The following is a 26,957-nucleotide window of genomic DNA, read 5'->3' as shown; positions in this document are numbered from 1 at the left end:
TCGCCGACCTGGGCGAGGGTCGGAGAACACGAAATCGAAGGTCCCATCACCGGCAGCAGTCGATGCGGCAAGCTCAAGATCACCAGAGGCCGCGAGGCCTTCTACGAGACCTCGACCGCTTCTGCCATGCCGATCACCTTCAGAGCAAACACATCCTGCCTGCTCCCCGACTCGAAGCACAGGGCCTACGAGCCTTGCGGCAGGAATCCCTCCAACACCAAATTCAGACACACTGAGCCCGGACGACCTCGATCCAATCCTTTATGTCGCCACAGCTTAGGGGGCTCGAGACGGTGGATCGGACGGCGTTGGTGGCGGTTGCGCCGGAGACGACAAAGTTGAGATTCCCCAACGGGGAGAGGAAGTAGAAGTCGTCGAGCTTACAGGACTCGCCGGCGGTGGTGACACCGTAGGCGAAGCGGAAGGAGGAGGAGGACGCCAAGGACGAGGGCCCGCACGAGAATGTTCCTCACGGAGTATGTATGTACGTGTGTGTGTGTGTGTGTGTTAATATGCAAAAGAACGAAAAAAACAATCAGTGAGATTCACAGAGACAGAGAGAAAAGGAGAGGTGGGATTAGTGAGAGCAGAAGCGAGCGGAGGTGTGGTTGGCGCCGACGAGGGGGAGGCAGTGGGAGGAGTGGCAGATGGGGAAAGGAGGAGGAGGAGGTAAGGCCAGCCCTCGCCGGCCATGGCACGTGACCAGTGGCCGGCAACTGGCCACTATAAAAAAGAAAAGGGAAAGAAAAAAAAAATTTTATTAAAAAATATTTAAAAATTATAAAAAAAAATTATTCATGTCGACGATGATCATGCCACGTGGAACCGGCAGCATTTACGTCAGTGATTTCCGGTCTAAATTGGCTAGATTGATTGAATTGATTCAAATGCAAAATGTTTAGGACTAAATTGATATAACGAAAGATCAAAATTGAATTGGTACTAATATAGTAAATTTAGAATTTTTTTTTAGTACTTTTCCCTTCAAAAGGTAATGGCAGCCAGCAGCGTCGGATGCGACATGGTGCGTTAGGTAGTGGTCAAATACATTGGTTGCTCGAGAAGGAGAAGTGGGAATTAATGGAGGAAAACACGTCTCATTAATTGAGATTCAACGTGTTGGTATATCGTTTGTTTGAGGGACGTAAATTGAAGATGTAAATCTAATGAGGGGACCCCAATTCTCAATCTATCATTGGATTTAACATTCGAAATACGTAGACATATCATACACAATTAACTTGGATTGCACTACAACAGTAATTCTACGGTTGAAGCCATGCGCCCTCATTTCCAAAAAATCTTGTGCCCATGCTCTCGCGATGCGATAATCTTGTTTTCAAATGGTTGCTCCCTTAAAATCGCGTTTTGGTTGCTCCACGACTTCTTGGACTCCGTTGTTGCCTCGCTCTCCGGTGACTTCAAACTCAGAACTGCATCTTGATACCTCAATCGGTAATCCGTCACCTTTTTTAATCAATACCCTTGTCGATCATCGCAAACATACGTCACCGTATATCGACAACTCATTAGTGGTCATTGATATACATCACTATCGATAATATTCCTTATGGTCGGCGATAATGGATCACGTGCTTAATTATATCATGTACTCTAGTCACGTGCCTATCTATATCGACGACCTGATCAATTTTCGGTGCAAACACCCCCTTTCAACTGGAACGCGAGTCGCGTGGCGTAATCATGGCTAGTTAGTGGATATGTAAATGAGTGCGCAATATTCAAGATTGCGGCAAAATTTACCGCATCATTCAGACCGATGGGACTCTACTCTTTCAGCGTTCTGCAAACCTCTCGTTCTCGAGAGCTAATCTCGCCTTTTTGGCTCGTACCAAAGGAGTCGTGATCGACTCGATTGATGACCGTGTCAGCTGCACGACCAAATGGGTCGAATTTCGTGGCCGTTGGCAAGCGAGGTTTCTTCTCTCGCACATCATTCCGGTGGCATCAAATCCTTCATGAAGAGGCCATGAAGATTCTACGCCTCATAGTTGGCCTTCGTCACGTAGTTGATCGATTGTTATTATTGTTTTTTTTTTTTTTGGTCCTCTTTGGAATTGGTTATGTGCAAGTAAAGGAATCCTTTGCTTCTCAAAAGGAGCATACGCGATGTCATTCCCATCACTTGCGTGCCCTCGCAAGTTCGTATTCCTCAACAGATCCGACGCCGTATTGTATTGTTGCCTTAATCTAATTGATTACTCGTTATGCGTTGCTTAATTGCGGTTGATTACTATAGCTTAAGGAGCATATGCGATGTCATTCCCATCGCTTCGTGCTGTTCCCTAACCCGCTTAAGCTACAGTACTCAACCGCGAATCCGATTCCAAGAGTCTCCAACCGCGATGATATCTTACAGCCTCGGGATAATTGAACACCAAGCTTTTCTAATGAGCTTGTGCACGATATTTCTATCGGAATACGAATTTTTTAAATGGAAATGCTACATACGAGAACCTGTACGTAACCGGGATGTTTTTCTTACACGAATAGGACTCGGAGCCGATGCGGCATTGCCTTAACCCAGGATTGCGATGTGGGAGAAGCCACTTCTCTGCAAATTGTGTAGAGATCGTCCCTAGAATCTTCAGGTTGAGATTGCTCGTTCATCAACGGGGCTAGTGAGTTTGTTCTATTTTTGCCAAGTCAATGTAGAAAACATCTAAAGTTCTAAGAGTACGAAGAAAAACATTTGCAGTTAACAAACGAAAAAACAAAGGAGAAAAAGAGAACACTTTGTACTTCCACTTGCTTGTTCGAAGCCCACATCGACAAAGGTTGACAATTTTGGCAGCTAGCATAGTTATCATCAAGTACAGTATAACCATCTTTGTGCATTATCAGACATATCTAGAAGCTTATAGCAAGGGACGATTAATCCAGTTGTAGGAACGCAAGGGAACTTGTGCCTACCTTGAACATAAGGGGCCAATTCTGGCATCAACATCACTGCCTGCCGCACTTGTATTTAAGTGCAAAAATGTCGTAACGCGTCGTAAAATTGACTTACGATATCACGACGAGTCACCGTGACCAATTATAAACTAGCCGTGAAAAAGAAAAGGGTCGAGGGAGGGATGGTACCTTAAAAATTCCGAGATAGGAGAAGATTGCCCAAAAGCTCAGCGAGCCCCAGCCAATCGGGACCGTGGCAAGGACAAAAACAGTCACTTTCCATCAAATTCCCCCTTTTGCACCAGAGCTAGCCATCCATAGATTGACCCGTCGAAACAAACTGTTATGTCTAAGCTTGTGACATCCTGCGTTGATGCTCGAGATAACCGGACAAAGGTCGGTCGGTCGCGCCATTTTTCGGCACATGAGAAGTATCGAATCATCTAAACCACAAGTATTGGAAAACATCATCCCTGGACTCTAAATCTCTCTTAAGGAAACTCTTCCTTTCCGAAGATCGTCGTTCCGAAGAAAGAGATTAGAGCCCGGAGAGGACTCCCCTGACATGAAGGATACCCTTGCCGTGTCCAGAACCCGGCCGTCAATGCATCATTCATCTACTGGTCCGCCATTTACAGACCCCGATGACCGATAACACAAAGGCTCATGCAGACATGGAAGAATGAGTTCCAGCATCTCGGTAATCTTTGCTGACTTATTCGATAGCTATATTTTACAGTAATGATCATCTTCATGATCAGCCAAAACCTGAATTAGGCTTCCACATACCCAGCTTGCGCTTGCAATTGCATGTAGAAGAAGCAACATATGGCGAATAAAGCCTACGATAAAGAAGCAAACTGTTTGTGCCGAAAACAATGTGTGGATGCAGGATTAGGTAGACATTCTCTTTACCGAAGTGAAAGATGACCTGCAAGATCAATGATGAGCTCTTGCTGTACGAAGTCTAAAGGATGATGGGAAAACGAGCATAGACAGGCAAGCAGCACCGGCAGTTTAGCAGTTGGACCAAGTAGATGACATATCAGACTTCGGTCGTTTCGAGAGTGCTAGACTTGGACAAGTCCTCCTTCCCAACCAAGAAAAGTACAGCCACTATCTATCGAAGAAGTCATCATTTCACCAGAACGTGCAGGTTTGCTGGAATTTCACTGTCGGACCCCTCGAGGGCCAAGAACTGCAAGAAGCTAAAAGAACCGGCTTAAGTTCTTCAATGAACAGATGTTCCACTCGATAGACATGCATCCCTCACACCAAATCGTTCCTGTTAATTTCTCCTCCCAGAAGGCCACTACTTGTCCAATTATTGCGGATTCGATGAGACAATATCATAGAAGAAAGCGAGAGAAAATGAACGCAAATAGTTCGCTCAACTAGGGAGCGCCAAATAATGCTTGAATTGCTCACTGTCATTAGCTAAATGATATTCACATCAAATTTTGATGATAAACACTTGCAATGATCGAAACCAAAATGAAACATCCAATACTCAATTATCCACAGCACCCTCGCAGTTTTGGCCAATCGCCCATATTTATAAGAAAGAGGCTTATTGAGATCGAGAGAGATATCGATATATAACTAATTATCAACCTAAACCAGCACTTCTAAGCAACTAATCGCCGGTGACAAGCAAGGAGGAAAAGGACCCTTCCACGGTTCCACCATCTACCCAATTCGCAGAGAGCCAAAAGGAAGCCATTTGGAGTTCCATTAAAGGTGCCCACTCCCTTTGCTACTTCTGCAAGAGAAGAACCCATAGATGAAGTTAGATTTCTCAAAATGACCGATTTTTCAGATAACCAATCAATTCTTTTCCGGAATTGCTCAAATGGAGCTGATTGTACAACTCAATAGAACAGAATTGTCCATTTCCTAGTTGAGAATTCCGAGAGGAGACAAGGGAAACAGTTGAATCTGGAAACTGACAAATAACAAGAAAGGAAGGAAGAAACAACCCCTGATCACAGCTAAGCCAAAGTCAAACATCGGCTCAGTTTTCTCGGAAAATCGAGGCAAGCAGAGAAAGATTCATCATTTTAGTTCTCGTTCGGCTCATCAGGATGGGAAGACAGGGCAAATTACCTCTGGATATTCAGGAACCTCTTCGACTTTGTACGCATCAGCTGTCACTTCCGTCAACCACAATCCAGGAAAAAGAGTCTGCGGTAAACAACAGAAGCAGCTTCACATGGCAATTAGAAGGAAGAGGAGAACAGAATGCAGTTCAAATTATCAAGCAAGCAAAACGATCCAAAACATCCACTCACATCCAAATTCTTCTGCACTGCCCTGTTTCTCTTCTTCGGCCTACGCGGGGGCCGATGTCCGGTCATCGCCATGAAATCCGCCTCGATTTCCTTCCTCTTGAGCGGCACCGCGAACTCGTCTCTCTCCTCGTTCTTCCCACCATTGCCGCTACCATAACCACCACCACCACCACCAACATCAACCTCCTCGCTCCTGGTCGGTGAATCACCGAATTTCGCTCCTCCATACACGAAGGTCGGACCCTTATAACCCGGCCTCCTCGTCCTCAGATTCCACGGCACAGCCACCTGCGCCTCCGACACTTCCTTATTCTCGGCCAGAACACCGGAATCTTCCTCCCTCTCCCCCCAGAGCTCATCGCTCAACCTCCTCTTCTCTCTCCGCCCTCCCACCCCGTCCCCGCCGCCGCCGCCGCCGCCTCGAGGCCCGAGGACGACCACCCCCGGCCTACCGCCCAGCTCCCGTGCCTCGCCCGCGTCCTCGGCGTCCGATCCGATCCGCCGCCTGATCGCGACCTTGAGGGATCGGCCGCCGCCGCCGCCGCCGTCGTCCGGGACGCTCGTGCCGGGGCTGCCCACCTTCACGCACCGCAGGTGCTTCTGGTTGCTCCACTTGAGGCACGGCAGCGCGAAATTGTGGAGCTGCTTCGGCCCCCCGGAGGAGCCCATCGCGGCGGAGCCCCGCGCGCGCTCCCGCTCCTTCAGCCTCGCGCTCACCATCGCCGCCGCCGCCGCCCGCCGCCCGCAGCACGAGGAGGACAGGACCCCCGAGAATCTCGCAGAGCAAGAGGAGGAGGACGAAGCAGCTCCCCCCGAGCAGGCGAAACGAACCGCTCTTGATCTCCGGTTTCTCGGTCAGTGTTTTTTTTCTCGGGAAAATTTTTTTCGAAAGTTTCAGAGCGACAATGGAAGTCTCTCCCGCACGAGCAATTTGGCCGGGAAAGCCTCGGCCTTTTATACGAGGAGCGAGGGAGCGACAACTTGGTCATACGTAGAGAAGGAGAGGCGTTAGGATCTGGTCTTTCGAGGATGAGATCGCCAACGTGAGCCGTCCGATCAAGGGGGGGCCCCACCCCTCAAAATGCAGCATGTTTTGAATAGTATTCCCAAAAAAAAAAAGAAAAAAAAGGCGAAGAAAATAGAGCAACTAATTCCTTCCTCTAACGAAATCTGTAAAATCGATGGTAATTTCTTCTTTTTTTTGTTTTGTTTTGTTTCTTGTGCGAGATTAATTGTATGGGACTCGAGTTGCTACATTATCTATAGACCCTGCCAGATTTCTTTCCATCGATGCGCTTCGATTGCTGTTTTCGACAGTTCGACCGATCTTATCTTATGTATTGATTATGTGAGACCGCAGTTGCTAAATTGCCTGTACACCATATGAGATTTTTTTCCAATGATGCACTATGATTGCCGTTTTCGACGGCTCGGTCAATATTATCCCAAGCATTAATTATGTGAGGCTAAGGTTGCTATACTGTTCGCGGACCTTCTGAGATTTTTTTCCATCGATGCACTCCGATTGCCATTTTCGACGAATCGGTCAATATTATCCCGAGCATTAATTATGTGAGGCCGAGGTTGCTGTATTGCCCGTAGACCTTGTGAGATTTTTTTCCATCGATGCACTCCGATTGCCATTTTCGACGACTCGCTCGATATTATCCCAAGAATTAATTATGTGAAGCCGAGGTTGCCATATTGTCCTAGACCATGAGAGATTTTTTTCCAGCTATACACTCCGATTGCTATTTTCGACAGCCCGATCAATATTATCTCAAGCACTAATTACGTGAGGCCCGGGTTGCTATATTGTCCACGGATCATACGGTATTTTTTTTTTCCCAATGATACACTCCGATTGCTATTTTTGGCAACTCTGATAATGCAAGCATCTTATTGATAAACGAACCAATCAAAAAATATGTTGTTACCATTGATGCTCATTAAAATACTTTTTATTTCAAATTTATCTTACCGCATTGCAGCTAGATTTCAATCTTTTCAACAAACTATGCACATTCCAGTTTTTTCGAGATAATGACATTTTCATGCTGTCTTTTCAAAAAATTAGATATTGAAAGCAACGACCTCCTATAATTGTTGTTAAGGCATCCTATATTGCTTGATTGTGGAGTTTATATGCTCATTATATGTATGTGGTCTCCCTTCACTTATCTATTTAAGCTTTTGGTTAGACTTTCTAACATGGTATTAGAGTCAAGTTGTGCCCTGATTTATATTGCATGTGCAATCACCATGTTCGTCAAATTTCACGTGCCATTTCTAATCTGGCTTACACGTGAGAGGGGTATTAAAATATCAATATGTATGCTCATTATATGTGTGTAGTCTCCCTCCAGCTATTAATTTAACTTTTTGAGTTGGACTTTCTAACAATAATGACTTTTAAGGAATAATACCTTTCGTCATCTATCTCGGACCTTCCTCTTCCAACTATTTGTAGTGTTTTTATCGGCATGTGTACATGGAAAAAGATCGTATGATGTTGTTTTTGCATGTTTATCGGCAGATGCCCAAATGATTTTTCGTTAGTTTTCAATGAAAGAAAGAAAGGTAAACTTAATCCATATCATGGATTTACAATTGACAGGTTAAAGACACGTGTCTTTTTTTATTGTAACTATTGTCCTTGTATAATAATAATATATGATTCCAGAATTAATTATAAAAAAAAAAGTTACGGTCTTCATGTTTTTTTTTTATCATTTTGAATCCCTTCAATTTAAAGAGGCTCAATGTTTTAATTTAGACAATGCCCCGAGTAATCCATAGTTTTTTTGGATCAAATGTTACTTATTTTGGTTTGGGTCAAATGTTACTTATTTTAGCGACCAAAAAAAAAATGTTACTTATTTTGGCGCGGTTATGTTTTGGACAATGGATTTCTCTCTCCTTCTGGCTATGTTGGAATTAGGGTTAAATCTTGTCAAGATCTAATGATTTTCAAACGACCATATCTTTTTTCATTTTCTCATTTTAATTAATTCCGTTTGTCTTCTGTCTCAGGAAATTGGGATCAAAGAAATCAACATCCAGACCAGATGAACTAAGTAAAACTCACGAAGGAAAACCAGGGCCATTATCACGTGCACCCGGGCGCAGTGAACCGAGTTCGCGAGAGCCGTCGGATCAGGCGGGACCCGCGCGGGTCCCATCCCAATCGGAGGGCGCACGTGGGGGGGGACCGGGCCCCCCCACCGCGGCAACGTGAGAGTTTTTTTGTCTTCCGTACCCAGGGAAGGGGGGGAGATTCCAACGGCTACCTGCGACTCGATTCCCTTTTACACGTAATGAAACTCCAAAACTCGGCAAACCGACCACCAGAGAAAAGCCTTCTTTACAGCTCGGCAATGGCTCCTCCTGCAGTCCCCCACTCGCGATGATGATCCCCATCATCACCATCACCATCATCATCAACATCAACATCATCATCCCTTTTAAGGCTCGAACCTCGTGCCTCGACTCACTCGATACACCGACAAGCTCGCCACCAGCCCTTTTCCCGCAGCCAGAAAGAGCGCCCATGGCAGGGAGTCCCGCCGCGGCGACGATCCCCAGAAAGAGGCTCCTCGTCCTCAAGAAAGTGTCCAGCTTTCTCAGGAGATCCGCCTACCTGGCCAAGATGAGCAAGCCCGTCATCGTCGTCCCGTGCCTGGCTCTGCTCAGGAGATCCGCGAGGCCGAGCAGATTCGATAGCTTGGGCAACTACCGGTTCCTCCGGGAGTACGAGTTCTCTCCCTCCAGGACCCCGCTCATCCACCGCTACTGCAGGAAGAAGCTAAAGCTGAAGGGGAGGAGGAGGAGCTTCAAGGAAGACGTCCGGTCGCTCCTGGTCCTGTGCAGCTGCCTGGGGAGTGGGGGGAGGTCGTCCTCAGGTTGGGAGGAGGAAGACCGTTTCTTCGCTGCTGCGGGGACATTCGCCGCCGAGCCGGCCAGTGACGCGCTCGAGGAGGAGGAGGAGGAGGAGGAGGAGGAGGAGGAAAGCGGCGGGGATTCGGTCGATCTGAGAGCGGAGATGTTCATCAGGAGATTCTACGAAGAGATGAGGATGCAGAGGCGGCTCTCCCTTTAGACGCGGAACGATCCCAAGGTTCATCGCATCTTGCAGCATTGCGACGGCGAAAGATCGTCGTATCTCTCGCGTCATGTGAATCTGTTTTCTTGTTCTCTGCTCTCCGCAGGATCTTTTTTTTTTTAGAGAGATTGCGGGGGAGGGGTGTTTATGCATTCTTTTGATTCTTTTTTCTTCCGGGTTAAGATTGTTCGGGGATATCAGAAAATTGTCAGTTTTGGGTCTTTTCCTTCTCATCTTTTGTGTCAATTGGAGAAAGTTTGTGAAAGTAGAAAAACTTGATTCCACACATTAAAAGTACAAGCACTTGAATAAGTGGGAAAGGCATGGGAACAAAAAGTAGAAGGAAAGTCGTTCCCTAACCTAGTGATGCATATTTCCAAAATAAATAGATTAGTTACTTTCTATGATGTTAAATCACTCCGGGAGGGCAACTCGTGATGAATGGGCTTTTGACAACGAAATCACATATGGACTTACCTATCAAGTGAATGGGCTTTCTCAAGTTTATAGGACCCTTGGGCTCTAGCCACCCTCCGAATTGGTAGCTAATGACATATCTCAATGAGTTACTTTCTCGTATTGATGCTTCTTGGTCGCATGATAAATTGCGATCGCTGTGTTTAATTCAAGGTGGGTAGGGTCAATTGCATCGTCCCAACTCAATTCATTGATCATATATGTACAAGAAGGGAGATTACAAATCACGCGCTTACAAGTAGATCCGATCTCACATCAACTATCTCATTTTCAAAAACTGCCGTTGGTACTATAGTATTGCTTTGTCCATAGAGATATCCATTGAGGATCTCTTTCAGTTAAGTTAAGGCACCAGTTAGTCATTAGCGGGAAGTCCTCACTGTAAGAGGAAAGCCTTTGTTTGAAGTTCCAAAGCAGATGGATAATTAATCATTTGACACATCTAAATGGCAAGCGACCGACTTAATGTTAGAGATTGAATTCTAACGGAAGTGGTTATAGAAGGAGCTCTTATCGTGAGAGTATCTGGTGTAAAAGATTTTGTAAGTGCTCAATTACTAATTGCTGTCGATATTAGGTTAGAGTTTAATATGCTGTTCGAGAAGAAGCAGCTATTTCATATAGTCTGAGGATGGAAGTGATAAAGGCCATTGGTTGATGGGTTCTCGAGACTTGATGCCTTTAAACAGCCGAACTATTTCTTCCTCTTTCGAACCTTGAATAGTTTCAATTTATGTCATGTGAGTTCCTAGCTTCCTCCAATCCTCTCAGATGAAGCTTTGTCTAAGTTCGAATTGCCCTAGCTAGATTCAATAGAACTGGATTTTATAGCAACGGGCTAGGCATACTGATAAGAAAGGCACCAAGATGAAAGAAATACAACCGCATGCAATCAAAAGCCATGAAGGCACAAAGCTAATTCAACCTCCCCCGACTCGCCCATTAACATTGGAAGATAGGAGAATAAGTTCCCTCCTTTTTGTACCTTTTTAAGACAATTGAAATTGAATTGCCTTGCAAATATCAAGCATCTTCTAGCTCATTCCCTTCCTTCCAACTTTCCCCACTCTTTGGGAAAACTAGAATACTGAAGACCGTAGCGTGTCTACTAGTAGAATCCATATTTCTATTTTATTAAGATTAATAGGTTAGGAATTTGTAGTGTTCTTTTCATAAATCCTTCGGTTGAACATCCGGGCAGAGAAAGGGACCAAGAAACAATAGACTCTGACTGGCTTCACAATGGAAGGGCCGGGCTGGGCAGTGAGAATGACTTCCTATCAATGGTGCCTCGCCACTTCAATAAGCTAGCATGTTGTCTCAGATAGAGGGTGTTTCAGAAGGATGCTGAGATCGTAAAAAAATGTCGTATGTAAAAAGGAGCCCAAAGGACACACACAAGCGGATATCAGAGATGGAGGGGAACTCCAAATCCACCCCTAATTGGCTCTACTCTTAATTTAATGGACTCCCTTTTGTAAGGCACTCAACCAAGACTCTATGGCGAGATTTCCTTCATGGTTCTTATCCCAATTCTCTTTCTTACCATTTTAACAGATGAAGGCTGGAAGACCATTAGTCCTCTCTCTTGGTCAGTTGGGATTCCAAGATTAAGGCACGGACTAAATCATCAATTTCACACAAATCGCATAAAAAGGCAAGACCAGAGATAGAAAGCAAGACATGGACTTATTGGCTCATCTTGGTTGATCTCAACTACTGTAGAATGGATCCATCGATGAGTAAAGGGAGACAGGGGCTGCAAAATCTACTCATTCAAAGGGAAAGCACACCCCTTTATCCATGGACAATGAAACTCTTCGAGCCAGGATCTTATCTATATCGTTTCTCTTGACGTGATACAAGAGACAACTTTAGAGAGTTACTTAGCCGCTTGACCACTTCTCTAAAAAAAGATGTGTGGCTAAGTCGATCAAAGAACAGTGAGGGAATGAGTGGAACTTTACGTGGCCTGCACCGAGTTGGTACCTGACTGGGCTTTTTCCTTGATCAAAGCAGATTAGCTTGCCTTCTTCTTATCCAAAAGTCAATCGAATTGGGTGGCCCTTGCCGGGATCAACCTAAGTTAAATGGAGTCTCTATTGCCTTCCTTAAAAAACCAAATAATGTATCAACATGTGCTTACATTCGTTGGTTAATTAATTGATTCTGCAGGCGGGAAGTTCTTGAGAGATTCGGAAGCTGGATGGATACTTACTTGCAACTAGCGGGACCAGATTTCGATAATGCGGTGAGAAAAGCGCTCATTGTCTCTTCGAAATCGACATTGATGGTGGCGTGGACATGAAGTCTAGGTGATTCTCCTCGTTAAAAGGCGTTGATTGTGCTTTGCAAGCACAAAAATTCCATATCAAGTACGTCACCCTCTCGAAATGTGTGTTTCTTTTCAATTTTAAAGTGTGTCGATATGACTTCTTACTATTTAGTGAGGACTTAACCAAAGTTCACGGAGAGTTGCTAACAGAGACTTTTTTCATCCGTGAAATTGAAATAGCTCAAGGTCCCGCCATGTTAAAAGAAAGTAGTACCAGTTATTGGATGCATCATGATAGTGTTACATATAACATTGAGAAAATGTCCAAATCACTTGGGAAAATTTCCAAATAGTTCTTTGGAAAAGGTTTTGGAATCTATCGCGACTATATATATATATAGTGATCAGGTGATGTCTATTTCAATATTGGAAAACTTGAACAATTTGATAAAAATTCTATTTGTAGTGTAATAGCATTCTGATCAAGAAAGAAGAAGGATTTTCGTCAAAGGCCATTGGGCCTAGTGGCAGCTTTCTTGGCAAGAGGTCACCGGTTCAAAGTCTCCTGGGAGCGACCTGGTGTTGGGCTTAGGCCCAAGAAAAAGTGTACATGTATCCTACTTTGTCCAATTGATTTTGGTCGTATATTGATCAATCGAGCAATTTAATTACAAAAATGGTGTGATTGATTCGGATATATCGGTTTCTTGAATCGATGAACCAAATCTATATCGACCATCACATAGAAAAGTTCCTTTAGTCATAAATCAAGCGATGAATAATAAAGTGATGATTGGTTTTGGTAGGATGCAATGTAGTTAAAATTTACAATTTCCGATTGTGTTTGCACTCCTGTTAGTAGTAAAATAGTTTCTCAAATAACCACTAACACATATTGTGATAGCCTAGCGACAAATGTGTTATATGTCATCTTTCATAAGTTTTGATAGTTGATATTTTGAGTATCTTTTACGAGATAATAAGTTTTATAATGTGTTTTAATTGCTGGTCCGCCAACAACTTGTTGTCTCTAGCCATCTCCATCGAGGTCTCTCTCTCTCTCTGTGGCTTTAGGAAACGACACAACATTACATCGATAAATGACACAACTTTACATCGATGGTGGTGGTTCATGTGGGGTGGCGGCAGCGGCTATGGTACAATTCGGGATTGAAGAGAGCAAGTATGTGGTGGAGGCAGCCAAGCGCCTCCCTATCTATCCTCTTCATAAACACTAATCGCTGCAATACCTGAAGTGTCATGGGGGAGTCAACTCAATAAAGCATGCATGAGTCCATCCATGACTCGCGGGCGGGTCTTGCACTGTGGGAGTCGTACCGGAATCAAACTGTCTTGTTTACGTTACTTTAAATTTTCAGTACAGAGCTTAAGTCCAATTGGTCAGAAAAGAGGGGACCTTGTATGTCTTATACAGGACTAGCAGACATCGTACAAGCCATTATCGATGTCGGGTCTTGAAAGAAGTCACTCACGAATGTCCTGTAATTTTCGCAGCAAGAGGAAGTCTTTCTTTCCAAAAGCTGGGTTCTCCTCCTCCATTGCTGAAGTACATGGTTCCCCTACCCTACTCCGTGAAACTTGGTTTGCATCTCTATGGTTGGTGAAAGAAATAATGAGCGGTGAAAATGTTGCCTACACATGTGTTGATAATAAAATTGATAAATTGGGTCGATAATATTATAAGTATATCTAAATTCTTATTGAATTTCATAAAGTATGATGTTATAACGAGAAAGTTTCTGATCTCTTACGAAATCATTGCAGAATATGAATCGTGACATTGCGAGAAGATGAATTTTCCTATCGAATTCTCATTGGAGAGTTAAGAACCTACGATTGAGACTTGATAGTAATCGGATGACTTTCTCAAGGAAAGAAAGATCGGGTGGTCTTCTTTATCAAACGAGAATCATATCCGACTCCCATTGATATTCCTCCATTCAAACAATGGAAGCGCCTTTATATGATGCGTACACATTCGGACGCTGGGCAGTAGTACAGCCTTTCACATCTGTCCCTCTTCAAAGCGTTAAAGTTGCTGGCCATGATGGAAACTTCAAAGTGATGCTGTGTGTACTCCTGCGATTCTCTTGGAATCGTGGGTGCAGTAGCAATAGCAGAGCAATAGCAATATCAATAGCAGTCCAATGCTCACCTTATAGAATTAAAGGCCGTAGAATGTTGTCATAAGCTTATAACTCCTCTTATGGTTGAGAGGAAAATTATCCAAAAGGTCGTAAACTTATTATACTTTTATCAGTTCATTTCTAAGCTTTTCAATTTTACCAATTAAGTTTATCTGATCAATTTTGGCCAAAAATCGCTAACGTGGACACCAGTTGTCTTACGTGGCACGGTCGATGTTGATGTAGATAATTCTTAATAATATTTTAATAAATTTTCTAAGTTTTTTTCTAATTTTTTCTTGTTTATTTATTTTCTTCCTTTTCTTTTTGAAACTCCGCCTCGCACTGCTCGCAATCCTAGTGCTCTCACGTGAACCTCTCCATCTCCTCCAACATCAGAGTAGCCACCAACAATCGACCATCGCCGCCGCCGTCATTTCTGGCTGACATGGCGTCGTCCATGGGTGCTGGGGGAGGAACGACGCAGAGGGCTAGGAAGAAGAGAGAGAAGCGCTCGCAAGATTTGGCAACGGGAGTCCTCACCAGCGCTCACCCTTGCCCAGGCAGGCCCAACAAGGCTGATCCTCCGCCCAAGTAAGGCCAACCTGTAGAAAAAGGAAACAAAAAAGAAAAGTAAAAAATCTTTAAAATATTAAACTATTATTAAAAATTTTCCACGATAAAACCAGCCATGCCACATAAGATGGTCGACGTCCACGTTAACGATTTCCGGTCAATATTGACCAGATTGACTCAATTAATAAATTATGAAAATGTTTATGATTCAACTGACAAAATTAAAAGGTTTAGAATTGAATTGACAAAAGTGGAATAAATTTTAGACTTTTTGGACAATTTTCCTTAACGGTTGAGTTCATTAAGGCTAAACATCATCTAATATGAGTTCCAGAGTTTGATTGATTGGGTCAGATCAAACTCAGTCAAATTCAGACTTCCTGAACTTCAAAATTCAAATGGCCAAGGAAGTGGCGACATCTGGGGCCGGCCAATGCTTGAAGTTAGAAGTGAAGCAATCAAGTATGATTGGGTTCAAAGAAATACAAAGCGAAGAGTGTATCATTGTCTTATCTCCTGTTGTACGAAATCAAGCTGAACCATTTAGGAACATACATGTAATTAATTAAGAATACTTAGTAAGCACGGATGGTATTAGTTGCTTTATTTTAGCTCGCTCGACCACTGCGGGCCACGCCAACAACTTTCCCTTCCCATGGATTTTGTTTATGTTCGACAATGACAGATTATGTAAAGGATTAGTTCAAAACCTAGTAACGATAACTTTACAATGACATTAAAATATCACAACAACAACGGATGATAAATTGTTAATGAACGGGGGAATTTTTGTTATGGTTGTATTTGCAGAGATAAACAAGTACTAATAAGGATGGTCATCATCTCCAATTAAATGTTTGTCGAGTGCCGATGATTCTTGTATGGACATATAGATTCGCATGGCGGCCAACTGCCGTTTGTTGAGAATACTTTCAATATTGACTTTGGGACGCCATTCCTAAAAGATAATATCTCTCATGAAGCATGTCAAGATTATATTACAGGTATTCAGTTGAAGAATGAATTTATATTAATACCTCTCCCACCAAAATAAGAAGGGTGTGGTGTTTGTGTTTGTGTTTGTGTTCAAGGCGCGCGCGCGCGCGTGAGAGAGAGAGAGAGAGAGAGTCATGCAGGTCAGACAGTGGATTTCTGAGTAAGGTCAATTCTGCACTTGATTGATGAAGCAAAAAGCTTAGGTGGCCCAACCCCATCTGCGAAACTTGTGTTCAAGGCAAAAGCTGTGCGAATGAACGAGTTCTTGATCATAGTTTTTCGGCCCAAAGTTGTGTCTCACCAACCACAAAACGAGCTCTCCATTCTCGTGAAACCCTTTTTCCTGATCATGTCAAGAAAGCTCCCAAAGCAATCATAAACTTTTCCCTCCCCTCAAAGAGTGCACAACCCTATTCAAAACACATCGATTGTGCTCTCCCCACCCTACTTTGATTCTCTTTTCTCCTCTCTCCGTAGGGATCAAACAAAGAATAAGTGAAAATGATCATCAAACCCTAATTTAAAGTCCTAGGGAAAAGAACCAACTGCAGAAACACAGCCAAAAAGCAGCCAATCCCGCATAATCATATGAATCACCACCACACAACTACACAAGCATCTCCAATGACTTCATTTCTAAGTTGGAAGGTGATGCTGATCTAGATCTCCACTGGATGATTGCGGCCAATAAGATATGTTGGTCGGTCCCCCCAATCGATGACCCCCCAACAAGAGAGCCGAGAAGATTCCCACAAGGGGATTTGATCATACGAGGAGAACACAAAAGCAAACCGACTTGATGTATTATAAACGCTTTTGTGCACCCTTTTGGACCGAAAACAAATCTTCCATTTTAAGTGTGTGCCAGTGCCACACCCCTTCATCCTTTCCTTTTTCTCTTTTGTCCCTGCCCTTTCTTTGTGGGCGTTTAAGAAATTCTTTGTCAAAAGTTTGTGAGGAACTTCCTAGAAATACTAATCATGATTTGAGGGTGAGTTCATAATCTTGTGTTTTTGTTCCTTTATACCAACTTAGGACCGACGGGGGTGTTTAAAGGATCATATTGTAACATCGGACCGTAGATTGTAGGATCCCGAAAATTGCAACATTGTTACAAAAAATTGGATATTAAGATGAAATTTATTAATTGTGAATATTGTGTAAAAATCTCATGATTGCAAGATCTCCAAACTGAATCCGTAATATCAGTAGGATCTAATTGATCCTATGATTTACTTTATTTTTTTGAGATAGGAACCTTGTAAAGATCCTAGCAAATTAAGATCCTACTTAAGATTGAGACCATTTCTTAAGCTTCAAATCTTGGGATCCGGATCAGGATCCTAACAACCATGAAGTAGAAGAAGGTTTTCCCATTTGCTCTACTTGGCTATGTGATTCTCGAGAGCTACCATACGAAAAGAATAAGTAAAAGTTAGAGCGCAATTGAGTGTCGTCAATATGAGATATGAAGAAAAACCTAGAATATGCTATGGACATTTAGTCGATACAAATTCACTTTTTTTTTTAAATATACTAGCTATTCGACATATTTTCTAGAGGTTGGTGCTTGGTCGCATAAAAAACACCGAGCATGAATGTTGTCCTCAACAGTCTCTCTCTCTCTCACTCGAGTAAATAATACCCATGAGGCGATTGGACAAGAAACACACAAACTCTCTCTCTATATAGATTAACAATAACAAAGGAGGGACTGGGCAAAGAAACCTAAGCTCTCAATTATAAAACATACTGAAAGATCATAGGCATTTGACTAGTTAAGCAGAATTATTATATCTAAAAATGTCAAAGGCAGAGGAGAATTGATCTGCATGTGATCGGCCCCACATGGTGTTTTGCCCTGGTCAAGTCGATGGGCGACACTGACAGGGAGGCACTCAGCTAATCATCAAAGTGGTAGTTGGAGTTCCCTTGAGACCCCAAATTCTCGCACCTAAACAATATGTCTCACCTTCCAGATAGATATTCAAACCCATTTATGCAAAAGATCCACCTTATTTCTCCTCTCCACTTATCATAGTTTTAGTTTTTATTAGCACAAGAGGCTCCTGCTGGTCGACCATGAGGACAAGGGAGTGAATGTTTCATCTTTCATCTTGATGTTTAGATGAAAGCACACGTTAGTTTTAACTCAAAATTTAGGGTTTCATCGATTTATCTTAGGAACCAGCACTGGCTATTTCAAAGCTAGATGAGGCAAGCTTGACCTTTTAGCAGCTTTTGACTTTAATTCGAGAATTAGCTTGCGGTCACGTTCAATATATGTAGGGAGGACTATAGGAGTGACTAACTGAGGGAGCGAGCGAGAGCCGGCATGCCCGACCATTTCAGACTAATTAGGTTATTACAAAAAAAAAAAAAATTCGACATCGCTATCGATTTAAGTTTCTGCCTTCGTCTCCGAGGAGAATTCTATATGCGTATCTGTCAGTCAATCAAAACAAGAAAGAAAAGATCGCAGAGAAAACACAACTTCAAGATCTAGGAGTGAGTAGAAGCAAATTACCTCAATTTACCCCAAAAACATGTGTGGAAGTGGAAGTACTACTTTAACACAGTGTTGTACTAGCTTCCCGCTTTTGTCCAGACAGAACTACAATCTTTTCCGAACTTTGGGTCATTTCAATTTCAATCTGAAAGCTAAGCTAAGGCTTCACTTTAGCTCATGACTTTCCAAACTCGCGCCCGCAAGTTTCCCCCTTTTGACGTCATGACAAGGCTCAATGAAGACATGTTTTCTTCATTTGATTCTTTCACGGACCCAAGTCAAGTGGGAAACCCAAAATATCACCTCCGCACCAGGATTAGAATATGTTGTGTGCTAACATAGCACGAGATCGATGGTGCATGTAATAGTTGAAACACACAGCTTGATCCATGGAATTTCACTTTAAGCAAGATCAGAGGGAGAAATACCTCAATCACGGGAAGAGTAGAAAAAAATAATAAATCGAATTAATTCCTTAAAGAGAGATGTACAAAGGATCCATCTGCCTATATCCGAACCGAACCCGAACCTGAACTTGAATCAGCACTTCTAGATTATCCCAACACGATTCAACCCTAATTTATCCCGAGCAGCTAGCCGAGCGGACCCGTGTCCTCCGGTCACGGTGCGGCCGGAGCCAGGCTCAGATGCAGGTCAAGCCCCAAAGCGTCATCAAAACCAGGCCCACCCCCACCACTTCCTTTTGAAAACTTGCTCAATGAAAGCCCGTCGAGGACCGCCCTCCCATTGACCTGATTCTGGACCTGCTGCCCCGACGGGTCCCCTACGCCTACGCCGTACGGCACCAGACCGCCCGCCGATCTCCCGCCCGCGCCCTGGCCGCTCGCGAACACGCAGCCGTGCGACACTTGGAAGGGCGGGGCGGCACGCGGGACGTAAACCCAGGATGGGGAGGTGGGCGCCCCCGCCGTCACCACCACCGGCCCCACGGCGGCCAGCAGGTGCGGCGGCGGCGCGAAGGCCGAGATGATGGGGTTCCGGACGAGCGACGACACGGCGGCGTTCCGGCTGGCGTGCAGCTGGGCGCGTTTGAGCTGCTGCCGCTCCTTCTTGTGCGCGTTCTGGTGGCCCCCCAGGGCCTGCGAGTTGGCGAATTCCCTGCAGCAGTACTGGCACTCGTACTTCCGCTCCCCGCCGGCCGCCGGGACGCCGCCGTCCGGCGACCCCGACGGCGTGGCCTTGCGGCCGCCGCCGCCGCCGCCGCCGTTAGCGCTGATGGTAATGGGGTCGCTGACGGCCGAGTCCTCCTCATCGGCGACGTGGAAGCCGAAGAGCTTTAAGCGCGTGGCGGCGGCGTTGGGGCTACTTTTGGGCTGGCAATAATCCAATTCCGCCATGTCTGAGTTGAGAGAAAGAGAGAGACAGAGACAGAGAGAGAAGCAGTGGGTGTAATGGTATCAGCTAGAGAGTTTGAGTGTAAGAGAGTAGTTGCATGTGTTAGGGTATTTATACAGCTTCAAAAGGGTTTTCATATTAATATCGCAGAACACAGTACAAGCTTTAGAGATAGAGAGAGAAAGCTTTGGAGATAGAGAGAGAGAGAGAGAGAGAGAGATGATTAGTTGAAGCAGGAAGACATCCCGAGGAGGAGGAAGATGAGAACAGAGAGTGGGAGTGATGTGACGAACGCGGCCCCAAAAAATAAATAAATAAAAAGGGGGCACTCTCTCGGGGCCACCCACGAAAAATTAAAAAAAACTATAAAGAATTTGCAAATTGTCCCGGCAAAGTCTCCTTAATTGCCGAAATGCCCCTGAAGAACTATATGAGTAGACGTTTAGAGAAATGAGCCATAATTAACATTTGGTAAGAATACCACACGTTATCTATTATGCCGATTTAAATACCCGAATCTTAATATATGCTTGGAGTTTATAGTATTGAGGTTCGCCTCCTCGAGATCAATCGTGGATTCCATCTCTTTTGTTTACTCGTTCAATCCCTCGGAGATCGAATGGTTTCGCGATTAGTTTATGCGTTCGGCTTTTGATTCTTTTGGCTCGTAGCGGCTTGTTGTGGTCTAATTTATTGGGGGTGAGTGAGAGAATGTGATGCATGTGAGCGTCGGTTACGCGCGCTGAAATTAATTGGCTTGACCAAATTGGATTAATAGTCGAAAGATCGATCGGTCACTGTTTCAACAACCCGATGGCCCCTCTCTCCTCCCTCGTCTCCCTCTCGATCGGCTTCGGTTTGCTGCCAAAAATGTCGGGTTCCGACTGCACGAGCCTATGCTGTTGATACATGCAAAATAGACCCAGCGTTCCAAGTGGACGATGAGTAACGTAACCAGTATAGGCTTGTATTTTGAAAGTCGACGCGTGACTTGGTAAAAAAAGTTTCGCAAGATATGCTAATACATGTATCATGGCTCATTCTAAAGTTTTAGGGTTTCATGAAATTAATTATAGGGAGTTGTTTTTGCTCACATATTATAGTTGGCAGATTTCTTCCCATGCAATCACTACGCATGCTTTAGCTTATGTTGTCTTTAGGAGCAAGGTGTCTCCAAAGACAGATGAAGTTAACCTAATAGCTTGGGTTGGTTCTTTTGGCTATTGTCTATCTCTAGTGAAGATTCTTAAATCTTTTCCCCCTCTATCAGCAAACCAAAATAACAGGCAATACAATTGGGAGAAATTTCTAATTTGACCCCCGAAATAGAATACAAAAAAAGGATCTCGAAATTTTCTCCATTGGATCCAATTTTCTTTCGTTCCAATCCTGGTCAAGTTTAAGGACAAATTTGAAAGACCACGTTGCTCCAATCCCACATGTGCGAACTTTAGACAATGCTAAATGATTGGAGCGAATCGAACAAGTTTTGGTTGATCGGAAGGGCGTGTCGACATAAAAATCGGGTAGCGGGAATAGATTGACATTTCGCATCCACTTCACGGGCAAATCGGTACTTTCCCTCTCCTTTTTTGGTTGGGAAAATCCCACGTTCAATTTCTGCACGTCAAAGACTTGAAAAAGCAAGTATATCCAAGATTGCAAAGCGTTGGATCCGTAGAACTCTTCTGATTTAGTTCATATTTTTTTAATTGGCAATCAAGTGTTATTGACACTAAAGACTTCATAATAGTGCATAATAGCCAATGCAAGGATGGATGTGCACAAAACTTTTCTAAAGCACCTCTCTCTCTCTCTCTCTCTCTCTCTCTCCCCCAATGATAATGGGACACGTGGCACGGATTTAGGAGCCGACAGCACCACCCCATGAGTCTTTGTTTCCTGGTGTCATGGGGAGAAAAGTCAAAGACATCCATGCATGCAAAGAGCTTTGATGGTGTCCAGTTCTTGCAACTAAGCTTTACCCATGAGATCTATCACCGTCGGTCCTCGTAAGATCGCTCGCTCCTGGCCCCACGTGTCACCATCGTGTTCGCCCCCCGCATCCAGCACCAGATACTCGTGTTTCACATCACCCCAGTGGCATCTCTGCCCTTTTCCTCTCTTCCCTCTTCTTTAAATCCATAATGTTTTCAAATCTCAAAACTCACGGTCCGATTGGTCAAATTTTCAATTTTGAAAACGGCAATTTTCCGTGTTTAAAATCACATCATTTTTTTTTTCACTCGCGGCCCGTCGCTTTGTGGGCAGAGGTTTATTCGATGTGCGGAAACTGGGTCGCCCGTCTGTATTATGTCGAAAAGAAGTACGAATTATGTCTCTAAAGAATTAAGGAAGAAGAAGAAAGGACAATGAATGTGATGGCAATTTTGGGAATGAAGTCAACACGGGAAGCTTTGAGTTTGATTACTCTCTCTCTCTCTCTCCCTTTGAAAGGGGTGATAAAAATTGAATGTTTTCAGGTGTTTGAGGCTTAAAAACTATTCGTTTTTGGCCCGCCATTACGTGGTGATGATGGGTAGTTGTTTAGGATGTTTGCGTGATTGGCGTTGAAATGGATTTTAATATAGTCTTCGCTCTCTTTCGGGGAGATCTCCTCGAATCTTTCTAGAGAGAGAAAAGAGGGGTTAGCCTTTGTGTAATCTTCCACTTAGGGTTTTAAAAAAGGAAGCCAAAAACGAAAGAAAAATCAACAAAGGAAGAGAGGGGCATATGTCTGCTCTCTATGTATATCATGCACCGTTCCAAAGTCTTAATCTCAACCATCGAGCATGACCCACCATTGTCTCCTCTCTTCTTTTCTCATGTGTGTTCCTTTCCCCCCATCTTCTCTCTCTACTTTTGGAAATAGTCAAAATTTCCCATAAAAGAAAATCTTATCCTCCATGATCGGATCGATCGCCTTTGGCTTTCGAAAGGTTACGCTCTTTTTCGACCGTTTGATTCGATGATTAATCATCATTGCTCGAGGATAAACGCATAAGCTGCTATGATTAGTTTCCCTTGTCAAGTGAATTCCCCTCCTCCACCAAGAAATGGAACCATTATGTATCACTTGGGAAATTGGAAAGTCAATCTAGTTCATCATGCCACCGTTTTGGTATGATTTCTAGACGCCCTTTTCGTGCATTATTAAATTTGTTATGAAATTCTGCGATCTTGATGTAAAAAGGACATGATTAAACATATATTCGGTGTCCAGATTGTGTTGAACACATTGTTTCACCGAACTATGTATGCACACGACATCATATGTGCCCGGAAGTTAACTTTGCTCACCACGCCTGTAAAATGATTATAGAAGAGAATTCACAAAACTTTTGACATCAACTTCAGAACCCGGTAAAAGCTGGAGGTGAGAAAGATGTGGCAAATCAATTCAAGCATAATTTAGATTGGACCCATGATTCTTATTGCTTTGATGCAGCGATAGGCACATTAAATGTCCTAAATTTGTCACACGGATTGCATACTACCTTAAAATTTTTCGAGCAATCGGCTCGACGTAATATTCTTAAATGATGCGATCAAGTATTGTTAGGGTTTTTTCTCGCCCAAAAATCACGCATGGCACAATTAATAATTTGGCCATGTGTTTTTTTTCAACAAGAAAAGTCATCCAAAGCAATCGATTAAAATAATTTTAAAAAGTTTGAAAACTCGAATGATTAATTGAAAGACGACTCACTCGTAAGGAATTTCGAAGATTTCTATGCACTTTTTCACAATGCATGAGACATAAAGCAACTTTGATTTAGGGTTAAACGTGAAATGGGGGGTCTCGATGTACTGAGAAAAAGAAAGTCTTTTGCTTAACCTAACCCCACTTTGTTTCCTTTGCTGTGCGGGTCCAAATGATTTGTGATCATTTCTTTAGGTCTTTCTCACTCATGCCAAGGCTGGAGATCAAGGTTGGGGGCCACTGCGCCCTAACTATCTATGGGGGGGACTCCATAGCTGGATTCACTGGAAAAAGAAACCCACCGAATTGACATTGATTGCTGAGTTGATGTGAACATCAAACATTGGAGCTGAGTTTTAGTTCACATGTGCTTCTTAGGAAGAAGGGGTGTCTTGTCGCTTGTTTGGGATCCGTGGAGATCGAGACCTTGTGACGTGTGAAGGGGGGCTTTTTACCCTACAATCCGAGGAATACTTCTTTTTTCATTCACACACGGGGTCCGTCCATTTTTTTAGGGTTTCTTTTTTCTTTATGTATACTGACTCCTAGTAACGGAAGTACGATAAAATTTATGTGGTTACAACGTTTTGGCTTGGGGAAATTGATCCTCCGATAGTGATGGTCGAAGGAGTCGATGGTGGTGGTGATGATAGTAAACGAGCTTGACTGGATGGGGGTTGCAATTACGAGGAAAACAGAGAGATGTTAGGATCTTGGAAATCGTAGATTTTTCAAAAGTAGTATAGTTTTATTTGTAACTCTAAAACGAGATTAGGTTTTAGAGAAAATTCCCTCTAACCAAGATATGACCCTTTTCGCAAGATTAAAAGGGCAGATTTTTTACAATTGAAGACATCACAATTTGAAATAGTTACTCAAACTAGCTTGAAAGTACATCCTTTCTAGTACTTTTTACCGCAACATAATGTGGAGCATGAATTCAAGACTTGTCATTTCTCAACTTCTCCACCTAGAGCTAGAGGCATTATTCTTCCTTTGCTGAGCTTGAATCTTACGCTAACAAACAATAGTCATGTAAATCACTTCATTTCAAACCCAAAGAAGGGGCCGATGCCTCAACATGCCAGTGTAGCTAAGGCACTTGGTTTGGACATTACTTAAATCTATGCATTAATCCATTTGTACCATTGACCAAAAAGATATGTTAAACTATAGTGCAAACTCATATAAAGAGGTCACATGAAAAATTGAGAAAACTCCCATCTGGATCTAATGAAATCTATGAAAATAGGGTTAGTTTGGTCTGACAAATTAAGATATTACATATCTAGATCATAGGTAGATACCTAAGTAGGAATCATACATAGTAGACAATAACATATGAGACGAGAAAAACGGCAAAAGGAGCTACAATTTGTCAGAATGTGGAGGGTGGACATAGGCACAAGATTTTATCCACTGATGTAGGAAAACACATGTGAAGGTCCATCCAACATATAATATATCATATATATTAACATCAACTATAAGATTATAAGTATATAACTCCGGGCCCACGCACATTGGGAACAAAAGGGACCACATGTGGCAAAGTCTTTCAGCATCGACCCCACCTACTAGAGAAGCCTCCTCGACATCGAAAGTGAAAATTTTTCTTTTTTCCCCTAAGTGTTGGTGATGATGGAATTGTCCAATCAACATTTTCCCCCCTCTTTGCTGGTTCACGTACAACTGTCCTCTCAGCAGTGGTCTCTTTCATTAGTTTAAGATTTTAACCTATGGTGGTGTAATGGCTGCCACCATCTAAGTTTAATACGCATTTTATTAAAGGACGTTGATTATGCTTTGCTCCTTCGTTGTTGATTGAAGGGATGCCGATATTATCGTCCCGAAGATTGCCCGAATCGTGGGTGGCGGCCCACCAAGTTGTGCTTATCAAGGAATTTCAGCCAATGAGGGCATGCAAGATCGTGTTGATGAGAAAATTACATGAGACACAATCCTAACGTGTTGCAACTTCATTAGCTTTCTAATCAAAGCTTTTTTTGTTTCTTTGGGGCGATCCATTTGCTTTTGGAAGGATCCAAAAAGGGGTTTAAAAAGAGAAAGGGAGCCCCAAGTAGACTTAGTTTTCAAGTTGGAGAGTAAATCCCCTTTCGAGGGGATATGTTCATATAAAAAAGGAATATTTAATCGATATTGGAAGCAACTTGGGGGGTGACAACAAGCCCTTCCATGTACTCCAAATGACACTACCCCACTTCTTTAAATTTTTTCGAGAAATTGAATTATGGATTGGTAGGGCTTTGGGTGGAGTTAGCTTTAAGTCAAGTGAAGTGACCCTCTCTCTCTCTCCCTCTCCAAAAGAAGTTGATGTATGATTATCTAAGAGGAAGCTAACCCTAGATTTCAGTCTAGGATGTCTTTAAGAGATGATGCCAATCCAATAAAACGCATCGAGATAGCTTTTTGGACTATAAAGAAAAAGAGAGAGGATAGAAACACCCGTGAAACAAGTACGTGAGGAAAGGCTCTCTGGTCAATCAATGAGACAGAAGAAAGGTGCTTGGGTTTGCCAAGAAAGCGGACACATAGACGGCTCCATAAACATACTCCTGTTCGTCCAAACCGGATGGACCGTTATGCCACTTCCTCCCCATTTTGGATTAACATATGAAACTCCTGTCATGATGCTACAGTGCTGGAGAGAGTTGTTGGGGTATCTCGTCTTATTGTTTATGGTACTTGAACTGTATATGAGATGGTGATCTATTATGCATTAAGAATGCTAAACATAGATAGTCGTCTAGAAAAATGGGATCAAGTCTTGATTGGCCTTTTACAACTTGACCAAAAAATATTATTATGTTGGGCTTGTCTTATCACGGTTGATCTACACCCAAGTACCATGGCACCATGTGAACTCAACATGTATTAGTAGCGAGATTTAACTATGGGGAAAGTGCCAAAAGAAATTCTAAACCTATTGCATTCATATCAATTCAATTCTAAATCTTTCAATTGGATCAATTTAATTATAAAAATTTTCACATTCATACCAATTGAGTTTATCTGGCTAATTTTGTTTGGAAATCGCCGATATGAATGCCGATTATCCTATGTGGCATGGCTGACACTAATATGGATAGTTTTACAATTTAAAAAAAAATCTGAATTTTTTAATTATTTTTTTTGTTCTTTTTTTGCATTGTGGCTGCCCATTGGGTGAGGGCCTACGAGCCCTTGTCGGCCATTGGCAAGGGTCGCGGCCCTCTGCGAGGCCATCACCTGCTGAGGAAAGGGCCCCCAAGCCCTCGCCATATCCAGCGAGGGCAGCCCTTGCCAGAGGCCGCAAGGGCGAGGGCTGCCCTCTTTTGCCCAAAAGATCATGTCTAATCCACAATAAAGCAAGCACCTCCTCTCCTCTCGCACTGCTATCATCGTGTCTCTATCACTGTCGAGAACTTCACCACCACACTCATGGAGGAGAGATAGGCAGCGCCGAAAAAAGTAGGGCTAACAATTCGTACCAAGTCGTGTTAAAATTACGACACGATCGATACGATTATCAAACATGTCACCTTATCAAGTGTCGACACGCGACATGATGCAATACATTAACTTGTTTATAAATATTTATTAGCTCGT

The 26,957-nt window shown here is 43.2% G+C and overlaps 3 protein-coding genes across 3 annotated transcripts; 1 reads left to right on the top strand and 2 right to left on the bottom strand.

The window, feature by feature from the left end:
- Positions 1-4,288: 4,288 nt before the first annotated feature.
- LOC115688107 (uncharacterized) lies at positions 4,289-6,158 on the bottom strand. Its single transcript, XM_030614201.2, has 3 exons — positions 5,208-6,158; positions 5,023-5,100; positions 4,289-4,678 (listed from the first exon to the last, which is right to left on the bottom strand). The coding sequence occupies exons 1-3, from the start codon at positions 5,925-5,927 to the stop codon at positions 4,673-4,675; spliced, it is 804 nt and encodes a 267-aa protein (XP_030470061.1). The 5' UTR covers positions 5,928-6,158; the 3' UTR covers positions 4,289-4,672.
- Positions 6,159-8,552: 2,394 nt separating this feature from the next.
- LOC115671473 (uncharacterized) lies at positions 8,553-9,540 on the top strand. Its single transcript, XM_030593047.2, has one exon. The coding sequence runs from the start codon at positions 8,614-8,616 to the stop codon at positions 9,304-9,306; it is 693 nt and encodes a 230-aa protein (XP_030448907.1). The 5' UTR covers positions 8,553-8,613; the 3' UTR covers positions 9,307-9,540.
- Positions 9,541-18,734: 9,194 nt separating this feature from the next.
- On the bottom strand, positions 18,735-19,821 carry LOC115670447 (zinc finger protein GIS3). Its single transcript, XM_030591730.2, has one exon. The coding sequence runs from the start codon at positions 19,645-19,647 to the stop codon at positions 18,910-18,912; it is 738 nt and encodes a 245-aa protein (XP_030447590.2). The 5' UTR covers positions 19,648-19,821; the 3' UTR covers positions 18,735-18,909.
- Between the last annotated feature and the right edge of the window lie 7,136 nt (positions 19,822-26,957).

The sequence above is a fragment of the Syzygium oleosum genome, unplaced genomic scaffold, assembly GCF_021117445.2.
Source record: "Syzygium oleosum isolate NSW1041296 unplaced genomic scaffold, Sole_v2.1 Sole_v2.02, whole genome shotgun sequence".
NCBI classification, from domain to species: domain Eukaryota; kingdom Viridiplantae; phylum Streptophyta; class Magnoliopsida; order Myrtales; family Myrtaceae; genus Syzygium; species Syzygium oleosum.
This window is presented reverse-complemented; position numbering and strand designations above follow the sequence as displayed.